This window comes from Scyliorhinus canicula, chromosome 23 (genome assembly GCF_902713615.1).
Source record: "Scyliorhinus canicula chromosome 23, sScyCan1.1, whole genome shotgun sequence".
NCBI lineage: Eukaryota > Metazoa > Chordata > Chondrichthyes > Carcharhiniformes > Scyliorhinidae > Scyliorhinus > Scyliorhinus canicula.
Window position 1 is genome coordinate 25,415,526 of NC_052168.1, and position 14,742 is coordinate 25,430,267.

Below are 14,742 nucleotides of genomic sequence, written 5' to 3' on the forward strand. Positions count from 1 at the left end.
CCCACAGGGATCAGTGTTGGGGACAGGGATCAGTGTTGGGGTCCCACAGGGATCAGTGTTGAGGTCCCACAGGGATCAGTGTTGGGGTCCCACAGGGATCAGTGTTGGGGTCCCACAGGGATCAATGTTGGGGTCCCGCAGGGATCAGTGTTGGGGTCCCACAGGGATCAGTGTTGGGGTCCCACAGGGATCAGTGTTGGGGTCCCACAGGGATCAGTGTTGGGGTCCCACAGGGATCAGTGTTGGGGTCCCGCAGGGATCAGTGTTGGGGACAGGGATCAGTGTTGGGGCCCCGCAGGGATCAGTGTTGGGGCCCCACAGGGATCAGTGTTGGGGTCCCACAGGGATCAGTGTTGGGGACAGGGATCAGTGTTGGGGTCCCACAGGGATCAGTGTTGGGGTCCCGCAGGGATCAGTGTTGGGGTCCCGCAGGGATCAGTGTTGGGGTCCCGCAGGGATCAGTGTTGGGGTCCCGCAGGGATCAGTGTTGGGGTCCCGCAGGGATCAGTGTTGGGGTCCCGCAGGGATCAGTGTTGGGGTCCCGCAGGGATCAGTGTTGGGGTCCCGCAGGGATCAGTGTTGGGGTCCCGCAGGGATCAGTGTTGGGGCCCCGCAGGGATCAGTGTTGGGGCCCCGCAGGGATCAGTGTTGGGGTCCCGCAGGGATCAGTGTTGGGGTCCCGTAGGGATCAGTGTTGGGGTCCCGCAGGGATCAGTGTTGGGGTCCCACAGGGATCAGTGTTGGGGTCCCACAGGGATCAGTGTTGGGGTCCCGCAGGGATCAGTGTTGGGCACAGGGATCAGTGTTGGGGTCCCACAGGGATCAGTGTTGGGGTCCCGCAGGGATCAGTGTTGGGGTCCCGCAGGGATCAGTGTTGGGGTCCCGCAGGGATCAGTGTTGGGGTCCCGCAGGGATCAGTGTTGGGGTCCCACAGGGATCAGTGTTGGGGTCCCGCAGGGATCAATGTTGGGTCCCACAGGGATCATTGTTGGGGTCCCGCAGGGATCAGTGTTGGGGTCCCACAGGGATCAGTGTTGGGGTCCCGCAGGGATCAGTGTTGGGGTCCCACAGGGATCAGTGTTGGGGTCCCGCAGGGATCAGTGTTGGGGTCCCGCAGGGATCAGTGTTGGGGTCCCACAGGGATCAGTGTTGGGGACAGGGATCAGTGTTGGGGACGGGGATCAGTGTTGGGGTCCCGCAGGGATCAATGTTGGGTCCCTTGCTGAATCGCTACCTCTGGACTCGGTGCCACCCTTGTTTTCAATATTTTGGACATGACGTCCGCAAACCCCTGCTAGAATCCCCTAAGCTTCAGGCATGCCCAGAACATGTGGACATGGCATCGCTGGTCCTCACGCACACCTTGCGTACCAGTCTTCCACCCCAAAGAACCTGCTCATCCGGGCCACTGTCATGTGAGCCCGGTGAACGACCTTAAACTGTATCAGGCTGAGCCTGGCACATGTTGTGGTCACGTTGACTCTACTCAACGCATCCACCCAGAGACCATTCTCTATCTCTCCTCCTAACTCCTCTTCGCAATTGTGTTTCAGCTCCTCAGTCTGCGTTTCCTCTGACCCCATAAGCTCCTTATAAATGTCAGAAACCCTCCCGTCTCCCACCCACACTTTGGAAACTACCCTGTCCTGTATCCCCCCTTGTTGGTAGGTGCGGGAAGGTTGAGACCTGCCTGCAGGTACCTAAATTCATCCCCTCCTGTCAGTTCTAACATCACCTCCAGTTCCCTCAAGCTGGGAAAGCTCCCTTCTATAAACATATCGCCCAAGCTCTCCAGGAGCCTTTTCTGCTGGTCTCTCAGCATCCCCACCTCCAACTCCACCGCAGTTTGGTGCTCCTGCTCAGCCAGCGCCTTCTCCACTTTCTGGATCGCCCTATCCTGAGCATCCAGTCTGAGTTCCAGCCGCGCAATCGACTCCTTAATCGGGTCCCCAAGCAGTCCTGCTTCTGCTTGGCGAATGTATGAACTGCATCAACTGCTGGATCGTCAACCCAGGACTCCGGTCCTCTGCCATGCTTTCTCCCGCTGCAGCCTCAACCCAAGCCTTCTCCGTTCGCCTGTTTCTTCCTTTGCGAGCACTCCTCATCTCAGTTGTATCTAACATCAATTTTCCACTTCAGATCCGACAAATAAATCGGGGGGGGGGGAAGGTCCAAAGTTCCGACCCAAGCGGGAGCCACCAAATGTGCGACCTACTCCTTCATAGCCGCCGCCGGAAGTCTGATTTAGACATGAATGTAGGAGGGTTGATCAGTAAATTTGCGGATGATACGAAAATTGCTTCCCGTTCCCGTACCAGCCTCCCCGAACAGGCGCCGGAATGTGGCGACTAGGGGCTTTTCACAGTAACGTCATTTGAAGCCTACTCGTGACAATAAGCGATTTTCATTTCATTTTTTCAAAATTGATGGGGTGGTAAATAGTCAGGAGGATAGCTTTCGATTGCAGGATATTATAGATGGGCCGATTTGTGGCAAGTGGAATTCAATCCAGATAGGTGAGGTAGGACAGACAAAGCAAGGGGAATATATGATGAACGGCAGGTCTCTGGGAGCACCGCGGATCAAAGGGACCTTGGTGTGCATGTACACTTTAAGGTCAGAGCAGGTGGATGCAGTGGTTAAGAAGGCATATGAAGGGATGTGATAGCCACTGGGAAGGGTGCAGAGGAGATTTACCAGGATGTTGCCTGGGCTGGAGAGTTTTAGCTATGAAGAGAGATTGGATAGACTGGGGTTATTTTTCCTGGAGCAGAGGAAATTGAGGGGGGCATGATTGAGATGCATAACATTATGAGGGGCATAGATAGAGTAGACAGGAAGAAACTTTTCCCCTTGGTGGAGGAATCAGTGAGCGGGGGCACAGATTGAAGGTAAGGGGCAGGAGGTTTAGAGGGGATGTGAGGAAAAACCCTTTAACCCAGAGGGTGGTGGGAGTCTGGAACTCGCTGCCTGAAAGGGTGGTGGAGGCAGAGACCCTCATTTAAGAAGCATTTAGATGAGCACTTGCAAGGCCACGGTATACAAGGGCCTGCTGGAAAATGGGATTAGAATAGTTAGGTGGTTGTTATTGACAGCCATGGATGCAATGGGCTGAAGGGCCTTCTCTGTGCTGTGGACTCTGTGAGTCTATGACTGGATAATCCTAGGTTGCTGAGGTGGAAAGAGCGAAACTTTGGCTAGTCGACCTAACGATGGTGAGAGTCACATGGAGCCACAACTTAAAATTGATTTTTGCTTGGAAAATGGGTTAACTAATGACTCGACACCAATTGGTCAATGGCAAATAGAACCTGACAAGTATGACCGTGTCCCTCGAAATAATAGAAAGGGTCTTGATGAGACTGTGTACGGTTTTGGTCTCCTTACTGTAGAAAGTATATAATTGCATTAGAGGCAGTTCAGAGAAGGTTCATTCGACTAATTTGAGGAAAGGTTGAGCAGCTTGGGCCGATTCCCATTGGAATTGAGAAAAACAAGAGGTGATCTTATTGAAACATAGAAGATCCGACAGGAATTTGTTAGCTGAGAGGATGTTTCCCCTTAAGGGGGGAGTCTGAATCTGAGCAACACAGTTTAAAGATGAAGGTTCTCCCATTTGAGACTGAGATGTGATTTAATTTTCTCTCTTTGAGGGTCGTTAGTCTGTGAAATTCTCAATCCCAGAGAGCAGTGGGTTCTGAATATACTCACGGCTGAGTTGGAGAGATTTTTAAAATCAAAAATGGAAGGTGATGGAGGGGCAGGCAGGAAAAAGAAATAGAGGCCACATGATCTTGTTGAATGGCAAAGCAGGCTTGAGGGGCTGAATGGCCTTCTCCTAATTCTTATGCTCTTTGGGTGGTGCAGTTGATGTGTATATGGATGTTCAAAAGGTATTTGTTGAAGTACCCTATAATAGACTGGTTTCTGAAGCCACTGGTCGGTGGCTATTTAAACGAAGGTCCTGGAGCAGAACTTCAATCCGGAACTATTTAACGAGGATATGAGGTTGCTGCCAACTGAAACAAATGGACTCTTATTTGCTGCTTTATTACGTCATTGAGAACATGACGCATTAAACTACAATGTAAAATGCCATTGCAAGGGCAGCACGGTGGCGTAGTGGTTAACACTGCTGCCTACGCCGCTGAGGACCTGGGTTTGATCCCGGCCCCGGGTCACTGTCCGTGTGGAGTTTGCACATTCTCCCCGTGTCTGCATGGGTTTCGCCCCCTTGACTCAAAGATGTGCAGGGTAGATGGATTGGCCACGCTAAATTGGCCCTTGATTGGATAATAAAATAATTGGATACTCTAAATTTATTTTTTTTAAAGTAATTCCAAAGTACTTCCATCCTCTTTTCCTCCTCCACCTCCATCCTCTTTTCCCCCTCCACATTGAGTAGCAAAGGCCGCAATTCCTGCCTCAGAGGAATGAATTAATTTCTCATCCACGTCCGCCTCCTGTAGAATCACTGCTTTGAGCCTCAATTTGCCAAAGTTGAATGTGTTTTTGTTGCTGAGTTGAAAACCCAACAAAATTATCATTGAGAGAGTGTAGTGGTAAGATTCAGAATCTCCCACAGGTTAGGACATTTCATAAGTAGCATTTTGTGTAACCAAATCTTTGCCCCGTACTCCTGTTAATGTCCAGAATCTTCCTAGTCTGACAATCTGTCCTAAATCTGACGAGAGAACATTGCAGCATCTTATCATTAACCAGTTGCAGCTTAACGTATCACTTTTTTTGGACCAAACATTAGATCCTGGTCCCGTTTGTGAAATTAGCTGTATTCCTTAATGATTCTGAAACTATTATTTTGATCAATTGGTTATTGAGAACCTCACTGGCAGATTTTTAATGTTCCGCTTGGTGTATTTTCTTCTATTCCAGGTCCTGGTACAGCCCCAGCTCATAAAGACAGACTCCTTGGTCCTCACTACTTTGAAAGCTGATCGCAGCCCAGTTATTGCCGCGATGCACAATCCAACCATCACCACACTGGCCACTCCAGTCCAGACAACAGCTTTACAAGTCCCAGTATGTTCAATTCACAATTTGAGTCATTAATGCCAGTTCAAATGGTGGGATCACTTTTTTAAAAACGTGTATTGTTTGTTTGTTTTGGAACTGTTGCCTCCCAACGCCAGGGTTCAATTCCGGCCTGGGGCGACTAGCTGTGTGGAGATTGTACTTTCTCCTCGTGTCTGTATGGGTTTTTCCGGGTGCTCCGGTTTCCTATCGCTGTCCAAAAATGTGCAGGTTAGGTGGATTGGCCGTGCTAAATTGCCCCTTTGTGTCCAGGGGCTGTTTAGCTCACAGGGCTAATCGCTGGCTTTGAAAGCAGACCAAGGCAAGCCAGCAGCACGGTTCGATTCCCGTAACAGCCTCCCCGAACAGGCGCCGGAATGTGGCGACTAGGGGCTTTTCACAGTAACTTCATTTGAAGCCTACTCGTGACAATAAGCGATTTTCATTTCATTTTCATTTCATAAAGGTTGATTTTTTAATATAAATTATAATTCCCCAATATTTGTTTTCCAATTGAGGGGTAATTTAGCGTGGCCAATCCACCTAGCCTGCACATTTTTGGGTTGTGGGGGTGAAACCCACGCAGACACGGGGAGAATGTGCAAACTCCACACGGACAGTGACCCAGGCCGGGATCTAACCCGGGTCCTCAGCGCCGTGAGGCAGCAGTTCTAACCACTCTGCCACCGTACTGCCCCTAGTGTCCTAAGTTTGATGGGGATATGGCGGGGGAGTGAGCCTAGATAGGGTGCTCTTTCAGAGAGTTGGTGTAGACTCGATGGGCCTAACGGCCTCCTTTTGCACTGTAGGAATTCTATGGGATCTGAACTTTCTGACAGGCTTAGGCCCTCCATTAAACGTTAACGCAACTCCACTGAGACGACACACTTAAGGAAAAAGTATTTGCGTCTGGAGCTCACCGCTGGCTGAGTTGGTCATGAAGGCAACCTGTGATTGACCTGAGCAGTTATGAAGAGTTGGCTCTCAATTATTGAGTTAAATGGTCTCCGTTGGATTAGCAGGGGTACAGCAGTTAGCTTAGTATCAATCACCTCTAGCGAGGAAAAAAATTATAATCCCTCTCATGTGAATGTCAGTTGAGGGCAAACCTGATTGTGATGCACACGTGTGTTGATTTACCTGGACCAAAACACAAAACCAAGATATCATTTAGAGGTTGGAGAAATATCCCAATATTGTCACCATTGTCTAAGTGCCATGCTGAGTGTAGTAGGCAGCCATGCGGCTGGATTCTCCCATTCTGGGGCTATGTCCACATGCCCGCGTGGGAACGGTGGCGTTTGATGCCGTATAAAATGGCGCAAAATGACCACTGGTTCCCTGTTTGGCTGGGGGTTAGCAGGACGGCAGCGTACAGCACCCGGCTCTAGCTGCCGATAGGTCCCGGAGAATTACCAGGTCCGTGGCCGCGTATGCTCACGCCGGCAGCCTGCAGGAGCCACGCTGTGCTACATTGCGGACGCAGCCCGCAGACTCGGCCCGTGAAATAGTGCCCCCGCTTTTGTCGACTCGCGCACCCCGGATCACCGCCCCACAGTGCGCCCAGCCCCGAATAATGTCCCCCCACTGCCAGCGGATCGCGCCCCCCCACCCTCCATTTGTGGCGGCGTTGGACTGAGTCCAGCGGGATGTAGCGGTCCCAGTGGTCGGGAACCCGGTATGGTGGCTGCGGACTGCGTCCAGCGCTGCCACAGTTGGGCGTGAGCCGTGCTGCTGGCCAGGGGTGTCCTCTGCGAGGGCTGGGGGGACTGGTGGGGGGTGGCCAGGGGTGTCCTCTGCGAGGGCTGGGGGGACTGGTGGGGGGTGGCCAGGGGCGTCCTCTGCGAGGGCTGGGGGCACTGGTGAGGGGTGGCCAGGGGCGTCCTCTGCGAGGGCTGGGGGGACTGGTGGGGGGTGGCCAGGGGTGTCCTCTGCGAGGGGTGGGGGGACTGGTGGGGGGTGGCCAGGGGTGTCCTCTGCGAGGGCTGGCCTCTGCGAGGGGTGGGGGGACTGGTGGGGGGTGGCCAGGGGTGTCCTCTGCGAGGGGTGGGGGGACTGGTGGGGGGTGGCCAGGGGCGTCCTCTGCGAGGGCTGGGGGCACTGGTGAGGGGTGGCCAGGGGCGTCCTCTGCGAGGGCTGGGGGGACTGGTGGGGGGTGGCCAGGGGCGTCCTCTGCGAGGGGTGGGGGGACTGGTGGGGGGTGGCCAGGGAGGCACTATCTGGCAGGTTGGGTCCGTGCACTGCTGGCACCATGATTTACGCCGCGGCCACTGCAGGTCATCAGCACCTGTGGCCATGGACCCGGCCATTCTCCAGCCGTTTATATCGTGGGAACCGGGTGTTTTACCCGGTGGCATGGCTGCCGTCCCCTTACCGTTCGCAGGATCGCGAGGGGGCGCTGCTGATTTTTTTGAACCACCTACCCTGCACATCTTTGGGTTGTGGGGGCGAAACCCACGCAGACACGGGGAGAATGTGCAAACTCCACACGGACAGTGACCCAGAGCCGGGATCGAACCTGGGGCCTCGGCGCCGTGAGGCGGCAGCGCTAACCACTGCTCCACCCTGCTGCCGTCGCTGCTGAATTTTTTGATGTAAAACGCCACAGATCCTCCGCACTTAGTCTCAAAAATGGTGAATCCAGCCCATTATTGCTGATCTATTTAGAACATAGAACAGTACAGCACAGAACAGGCCGTTCGGCCCTCGATGTTGTGCCGAACATTGTCCAAAACCAAGATCAAGCTATCCCACTCCCTGTCATTCTGGTGTGCTCCATGTGCCTATCCAATAACCGCTTGAAAGTTCCTCAAGTGTCTGACTGAAGTATCACAGCAGGCAGTCCATTCCACACCCTAACCACTCTCTGAGTAAAGAACCTACCTCGTACAGCCCCCCTATATCTCCCACCCTGAATCTTATAGTTATGCCCCCTTGTAACATCTACATCCACCTGAGGAAATAGTCGCTGAACGTCCACTCTATCTATCCCCCTCATCATCTTATAAACCTCTATTAAGTCGCCTCTCATCCTCCTCCGCTCCAAAGAGAAAAGCCCTAGCTCCCTCAACCTTTCATCATAAGACCTACCCTCCAAACCAGGCAGCATCCTGGTAAATCTCCTTTGCACCCTTTCCAATGCTTCCACATCCTTCCTATAATGAGGTGACCAGAACTGCACACAATACTCCAAATGTGGTCTCACCAGGGTCCTGTACAGTTGCAGCATAACCCCGCGGCTCTTAAACTTAAGCCCCCTGTTAATAAACGCTAACACAATATAGGCCTTCTTCACGGCTCTATCCACTTGAATGGCAACCTTCAGAGGTCTGTAGACATGAACCCCAAAATCTCTCTGTTCCTCCACAGTCCTCAGAACCCTGCCGTTGACCCTGTAATCCACATTCAAATGTTTTCTACCAAAATGAATCACCTCGCACTTTATCAGGGTTAAACTCCATCTGCCATTTTACGGCCCAGCTCTGCATCCTATCAATGTCTCTTCGCAGCCTACAATAGCCCTCCACCTCATCCACTACTCCATCAATCTTGGTGTCATCAGCAAATTTACTGACCCACCCTTCAGCCCCCTCCTCCAAGTCATCATTTATTCTCCCATTCACCACAGTGCTGTTAGGGAGCGTGTTCCGGAAATTCTGACCCAGTGGTGACAAATGAATGTGCGATATGTGTTGAATGATGTGTGACATGGAGTGAATCCTCTGAGGTGGTGATGTTCAGATGCTCTTGCTGCCCTTGTCTCTGATTTCCAAAGCCTCAAACCACTGGAAAAAAAAAGAATCTCACTTGGATCATCAGATAATGCAATCTTCAGAATGAGTTATCACTTTTTTTTTAAATTGGGTGGGGGAGGGTTTAATACTCGAAGATTCTAGGGATCAGGGAAGACCGAGAGATGAGGAATTACACATTGTTGAGGACCAGGAGTGTATAAGTAGGGGATGAATGATGCAGAATTTCAACACCAGAAAGAGAACGGAACCCGAACATTGACCTATTTATGAACATAAGAACTAGGAGCAGGAGTAGGCCATCTGGCCCCTCGAGCCTGCTCCGCCATTCAATGAGATCATGGCTGATCTTTTGTGGACTCAGCTCCACTTTCCGGCCCGAACACCATAACCCTTAATCCCTTTATTCTTCAAAAAACTATCTATCTCTACCTTAAAAACATGTAATGAAGGAGCCTCAACTGCTTCACTGGGCAAGGAATTCCATAGATTCACAACCCTTTGGGTGAAGAAGTTCCTCCTAAACTCAGTCCTAAATCTACTTCCCCTTATTTTGAGGCTATGTCCCCTAGTTCTGCTTTCACCCGCCAGTGGAAACAACCTGCCCGCATCTATCCTATCTATTCCCTTCATAATTTTAAATGTTTCTATAAGACCCCCCTCATCCTTCTAAATTCCAATGAGTACAGTCCCAGTCTACTCAACCTCTCCTCATAATCCAACCCCTTCAGCTCTGGGATTAACCTAGTGAATCTCCTCTGCACACCCTCCAGCGCCACATCCATCGGCTCCCCGTTATCTACTGCACTGGTAATGTCCTCAAAAAATTCCACTAAATTAGTTAGGCATGACCTGCCCTTTACGAACCCATGCTGCGTCTGCCCAATGGAACAATTTCTATCCAGATGCCTCGCAATTTCTTCCTTGATGATAGATTCCAGCATCTTCCCTAGTACCGAAGTTAAGCTCACTGGCCTATAATGTCCTGCTTTCTGCCGACCTCCTTTTTTAAACAGTGGCGTCACGTTTGCTAATTTCTAATCCACCGGGACCACCCCAGAGTCTAGTGAATTTCGGTAAATTATCACTAGTGCATCTGCAATTTCCCTAGCCATCTCTTTTAGCACTCTGGGATGCATTCCATCAGGGCCAGGAGACTTGTCTACCTTTAGCCCCATTAGCTTGCCCATCACTCCCTCCTTAGTGATAACAATCCTCTCAAGCTCCTCACCTGTCATAGCCTCATTTCTGTCAGTCGCTGGCATGTTATTTGTGTCTTCTACTGTGAAGACCGACCCAAAAACCTTGTTCAGTTCCTCAGCCATTTCTTCATTTCCCATTATTATTTAAGCATAGAAGGAATTAAAGATACTTAGAGTTTTCATTAAAAAGAGACAGGAAGGGTCCAAGGAATTACCTGGCTATTTTAAATGTTTAGTCTCGACCCTAGTGATAGATGGGGTATTGTACAGAATGCCTTTCTGGTCCAACACAGTAATGCTCCTGTTATTTCCCACGGACATGTTGAAAGCAGAGATTGCAGCGAGGAAGAAGTTACAGTTGCAGAGCATATTTCCCCGAGCTACCCCCTCCTTCTGTTCTGGCTGTGGTCTGATGGAAGAGGATTGGGAACCGGTTGCTTGCCCGTCCGTTAGATGGAACGGCGTGTCACGTGGGAAAGAGAATGGCGGCCAAGCGTATGTCAGTGGCGGGTTCTAGGACAGCTTGTTTTAAAAATAAAAACTGGAAAATGAATTAAACCTTTCAGATGTGTGGGTCGGTCGAAAATTACATTGTGTTTTTCATCTCAGACGTTGGTCAGCAGTAATGGGACTATTTTGACCACCATGCCAATGATGGTTGGAGCTGACAAGGTTCCGATCAAGCAGATTGTTGGGAATGGAAAGGTTCCGGCAGAGGGGCTGAAGGAGGGCGAGAAGAGAACAACTCACAATATCATTGAGAAGCGCTACCGGTCATCCATTAATGATAAAATCATCGAGCTCAAGGATCTTGTGATGGGGACAGACGCTAAGGTAAGTTAATTATATGAATGATTTTAAAATACAGAATCTTGCATTGAGATGGTGTAGGTCAAGGGGTAAAGGGAGAAAATAGTGTCAGTATTACATCTGTTGCATGCAATAATTTGCATTTAATTCATTGTCCAAGCCAACTATTTACTAAATGGGGGGCTGGGTTAGCTCAGTTGGCTGGACAGCTGCTTTGTGATGCAGAACGAGCCCAATGACGCAGGTTCAATCCCTGTACCGGCTGAGGTTACTCAGGAAGGCCCCGCCGTCTCCATCTTCCCCCTGGCCTGAGGTGTGGTGACCCTCGGGTTCAATCACCAGCAGTCAGCTCTCCCCCCTCAAAGGGGAAAGCAGCCTATGGTCATCTGGGACTCTGGTGACTTTACTCTATTTATTAAATTATCCTATTTAAGCTATCCTTTCGCCTCGGTAGGTATGTGTACCACATGGTGCTTTACTGGTTTATTTGAGATCTCTGACTTTTGGATTTGACGCTGAGGTTACTTGGTGTGTTGAAGCAAATGTGACGTGGAACATTCTGAAAGTGTGTGAGGGCATTCAGCAAGGGCGGTTCCAATGTTGGCTGTGATCCTGTCTGTGGCCATTCAGCAAGGGCGGTTCCAATGTTGGCTGTGATCCTGTCTGTGGCCATTCAGCAAGGGCGGTTCCAATGTTGGCTGTGATCCTGTCTGTGGCCATTCAGCAAGGACAGTTCCAATGTTGGCTGTGATCCTGTCTGTGGCCATTCAGCAAGGGCGGTTCCAATGTTGGCTGTGATCCTGTCTGTGGCCATTCAGCAAGGGCGGTTCCAATGTTGGCTGTGATCCTGTCTGTGGCCATTCAGCAAGGATGGTTCCAATGTTGGCTGTGATCCTCTGTGGGCATTCAGCAAGGACGGTTCCAATGTTGGCTGTGATCCTGTCTGTGGCCATTCAGCAAGGAGACACTGGAGAAGGTGCAGAAAATATTTAACGTCAGTGGTTCCGGGGATGAGGAAATTCAAAGACTTGGATGAATTAAAAAAGATGGGATTGGTCTCATAACATAAGCACTAGGAGCCAGGAGTCGGCCATCTGGCCCCTCGAGCCTCCTGCGCCATTCAATAAGATCTTTTTGTGGACTCAACTCCACTTACCCACCCGCTCACCGTAACCCTTAATTCCTTTACTGTTCAATCCATCTATCTTTGCTTTAAAAACATCCAACGAGGTGGCCTCAACTGCTTCACTGGGCAAGGAATTCCACAGATTCACAACCCTTTGGGTGAAGAAATTCCTCCTCAACTCAGTCCTAAATCTGCTCTCCCTTATTCTGGGGCTATGCCCCCTAGTTCACGTTTCACCCTCCAGTGGAAACAACCTCCTTGCTTCTATCTTATCTATTCCCTTCATAATTTTATATGTTTCTATAAGATTCCCCCCTTATTCTTCTAAATTCCAATGAGTATAGTCTCTTCTCCCTAGAGAAGAGAATGTTGAGAGGAGATTTTATAGAGATGTTCAAAATAATGAAGAATCTGGGCAGAGTAGAGGGGGGAGAAACTGTTCCGGTTGGCACAAGGATTGAGAACGGAAGGTCTCCAATTTCGGGTGACTGTCAGAAGCACTAACGGTGACGTGAGGAAAATCCTTTACGCAGCATGTGGAATGTGCTGTGGTCGACGCGGATAAAATATTGGCTTTCAAAAGGATAATTGCTTGGAGAGAGAAAGGATGGCAGGGCTGTGGGGAAATTGCAGGTGACGGATGACTGCCCGAGTTGCTCGTGCAGAGAGCCAGCACGGACATGGCAGTCTGAATGGACTCCTGTGCCGCCGCCATTCAGGACCGACAATCATCAATTTGAGAGTTGGAAACTGTAGAATGACGGAGCCTATGAACTGCAAGTCAGTTCAGTCCATGGAATCTTTTAAAAATAAATTTAGATTGCCCAATTAAGGGGCAATTTAGCGTGGTCAATTCACCCACCCTTCACATCTTTGGGTTGTGGGGGTGAGACACACGCAGACACGGGGTGATTGTGCAAACTCCACATGGACAGTGACCCGGGGCTGAGATCGATCCCAGGCCCTCGGCGCCGTGAGGCAGCAGGGCTAACCACTGCGCCACCATGCCGCCCCGACTGTCCATGGAATCTAACCTTTGGAAAATTAAATTCTTGGGATGTGGACACTGCAATCAAGGCGGATATTGTTCTTTTACTCGTTGCGCTTGAGAAGGTAGTGAACACCCACCGTTTGAAATTAAACATTTCTCTTTCTTGCGTCCCACATCCCATCTGTATTTGTGCATCGATACAAGAATGTTTAATTTATTAATATCACAGCCTGTGGGAGCTACCACAGGGCCCCCTATGGAGGAACGTAGTTTCATTGGCAACATCTTCTGAGTTTATGTTGTTCCGCACATGTCCCATGTCACAAGGTTTCTGTCAGTTTCAGTGGAGCAATGATGGAGAAAGCTGACCAATTTTGCCATCATTACCACAGCAAAATATGGACCAATGTACATGATTGGCTTTAAAGCGATGTGCGTATCCTGGCAAGGAAGAGGCGCTATAACAATGTAAATCTTCCTTTCGAAGGAAAGCACATTCCAATGTTCCATGTATTGTTAAATTTGAATGGAAATCTAGGCAAATACTAACGCATGCTGTATTTTGTAGATGAACAAATCTGGAGTGTTGAGGAAAGCCATTGATTACATTAAACACCTGCAACAAACCAACCACAAGCTACGACAGGAGAACATGGCATTGAAAATAGCCAATCAGAAGAACAGTAAGTAGCGCCAACTTTGCATGACCGAGAGATCCGCACTCTCTACAGCCTTTACCAGTAACTAATACACATTTAAAAAAAAAACAAATTTAGAGTACCCAATTCATTTTTTCCGATTAAGGGGCAGTTTAGCGTGGCCAATCCACCTACCCAGCACATCTTTGGGTTGTGGGGGCGAAACCCACACAAACACAGGGAGAATGTGCCAACTCCACACGGACAGTGACCCAGAGCCGGGATCGAACCTGGGACCTCGGCGCCGTGAGGCAGCAGTGCTAACCACTGCGCCACCAATCTGCCCAACTAACACACACTTAACAGTGCCAAGCCTTCAATCACATCCACCTACATTTGGATTCCTTCCTTACTCACATCTGTATTGAATACTGCCAAAGCTTAAGATACGTCATATTCAGAACAATGTTTTCAAATGAGTAAGATGGAGAAGTTAAATTGATTTTTTTTTCTTCCCCCTCACGTAACTACAGAGGGCCATAAGACATCCGAGATTTCCAGCCTCCTGAACATTGACGTTGACATGAAGACTGACGACTTCAAATCGCATTTATTGATGATGTCGCCGCCACCTTCCGACCCTGGCTCCCCAGGCACATTCTCGCCATGTTCCATTGAGTCAGAACCAGGAAGCCCTCTCCTCGATGAAGCCATGGTAGTAGCGGTTTCAATTACCTTCATTTCCATTTACTTTTACTTTATTAATATCTTGTTGACATTAATATTAAATTATTGAAGATGCCATATATTATTGTAAAAAGCTTATGTAAAAAGAGCCTTGGCACTCGAAAGATGTATGATTTACATTTTCAGTTTGTTTTACTTTGAAAATTCATTAAGATTCTTGTACACATGCCTCTCCCATGCTCTTGCTTGCCTTCCATTTTTGGTTTGAATAATCCAAATGGTTGTATGTTTAAAAAATGTGTGAAGCGAGTAATATACTATTTATTGTCACAAGCAGGTTTACATTAACGCTGCAGTGAAGTTACTGTGAAAAGCCCCTAGTCGCCACACTCCGGCGCCTGTTCGGGTACACAGAGGGAGAAATTTGAATGTCCAAATTACCTCACAGCACGACTTTTGGGACATGCGGGAGGGAACTGAAGCACCCGGAGGAAATGCACGCAGA

General features: G+C 49.6%; 1 protein-coding gene across 1 annotated transcript in view; it reads left to right on the forward strand.

Annotated features, from left to right (window-relative positions):
- LOC119956304 (sterol regulatory element-binding protein 2-like) overlaps positions 1-14,742 on the forward strand; it is an 88,307-nt gene that overhangs the window by 26,344 nt on the left and 47,221 nt on the right. The window contains exons 4-7 of the mRNA XM_038783391.1: positions 4,894-5,040; positions 10,595-10,819; positions 13,481-13,595; positions 14,084-14,265. Coding sequence (XP_038639319.1) covers positions 4,894-5,040; positions 10,595-10,819; positions 13,481-13,595; positions 14,084-14,265 — 669 coding nt within the window. The remainder of the gene's footprint in view (positions 1-4,893; positions 5,041-10,594; positions 10,820-13,480; positions 13,596-14,083; positions 14,266-14,742) is intronic.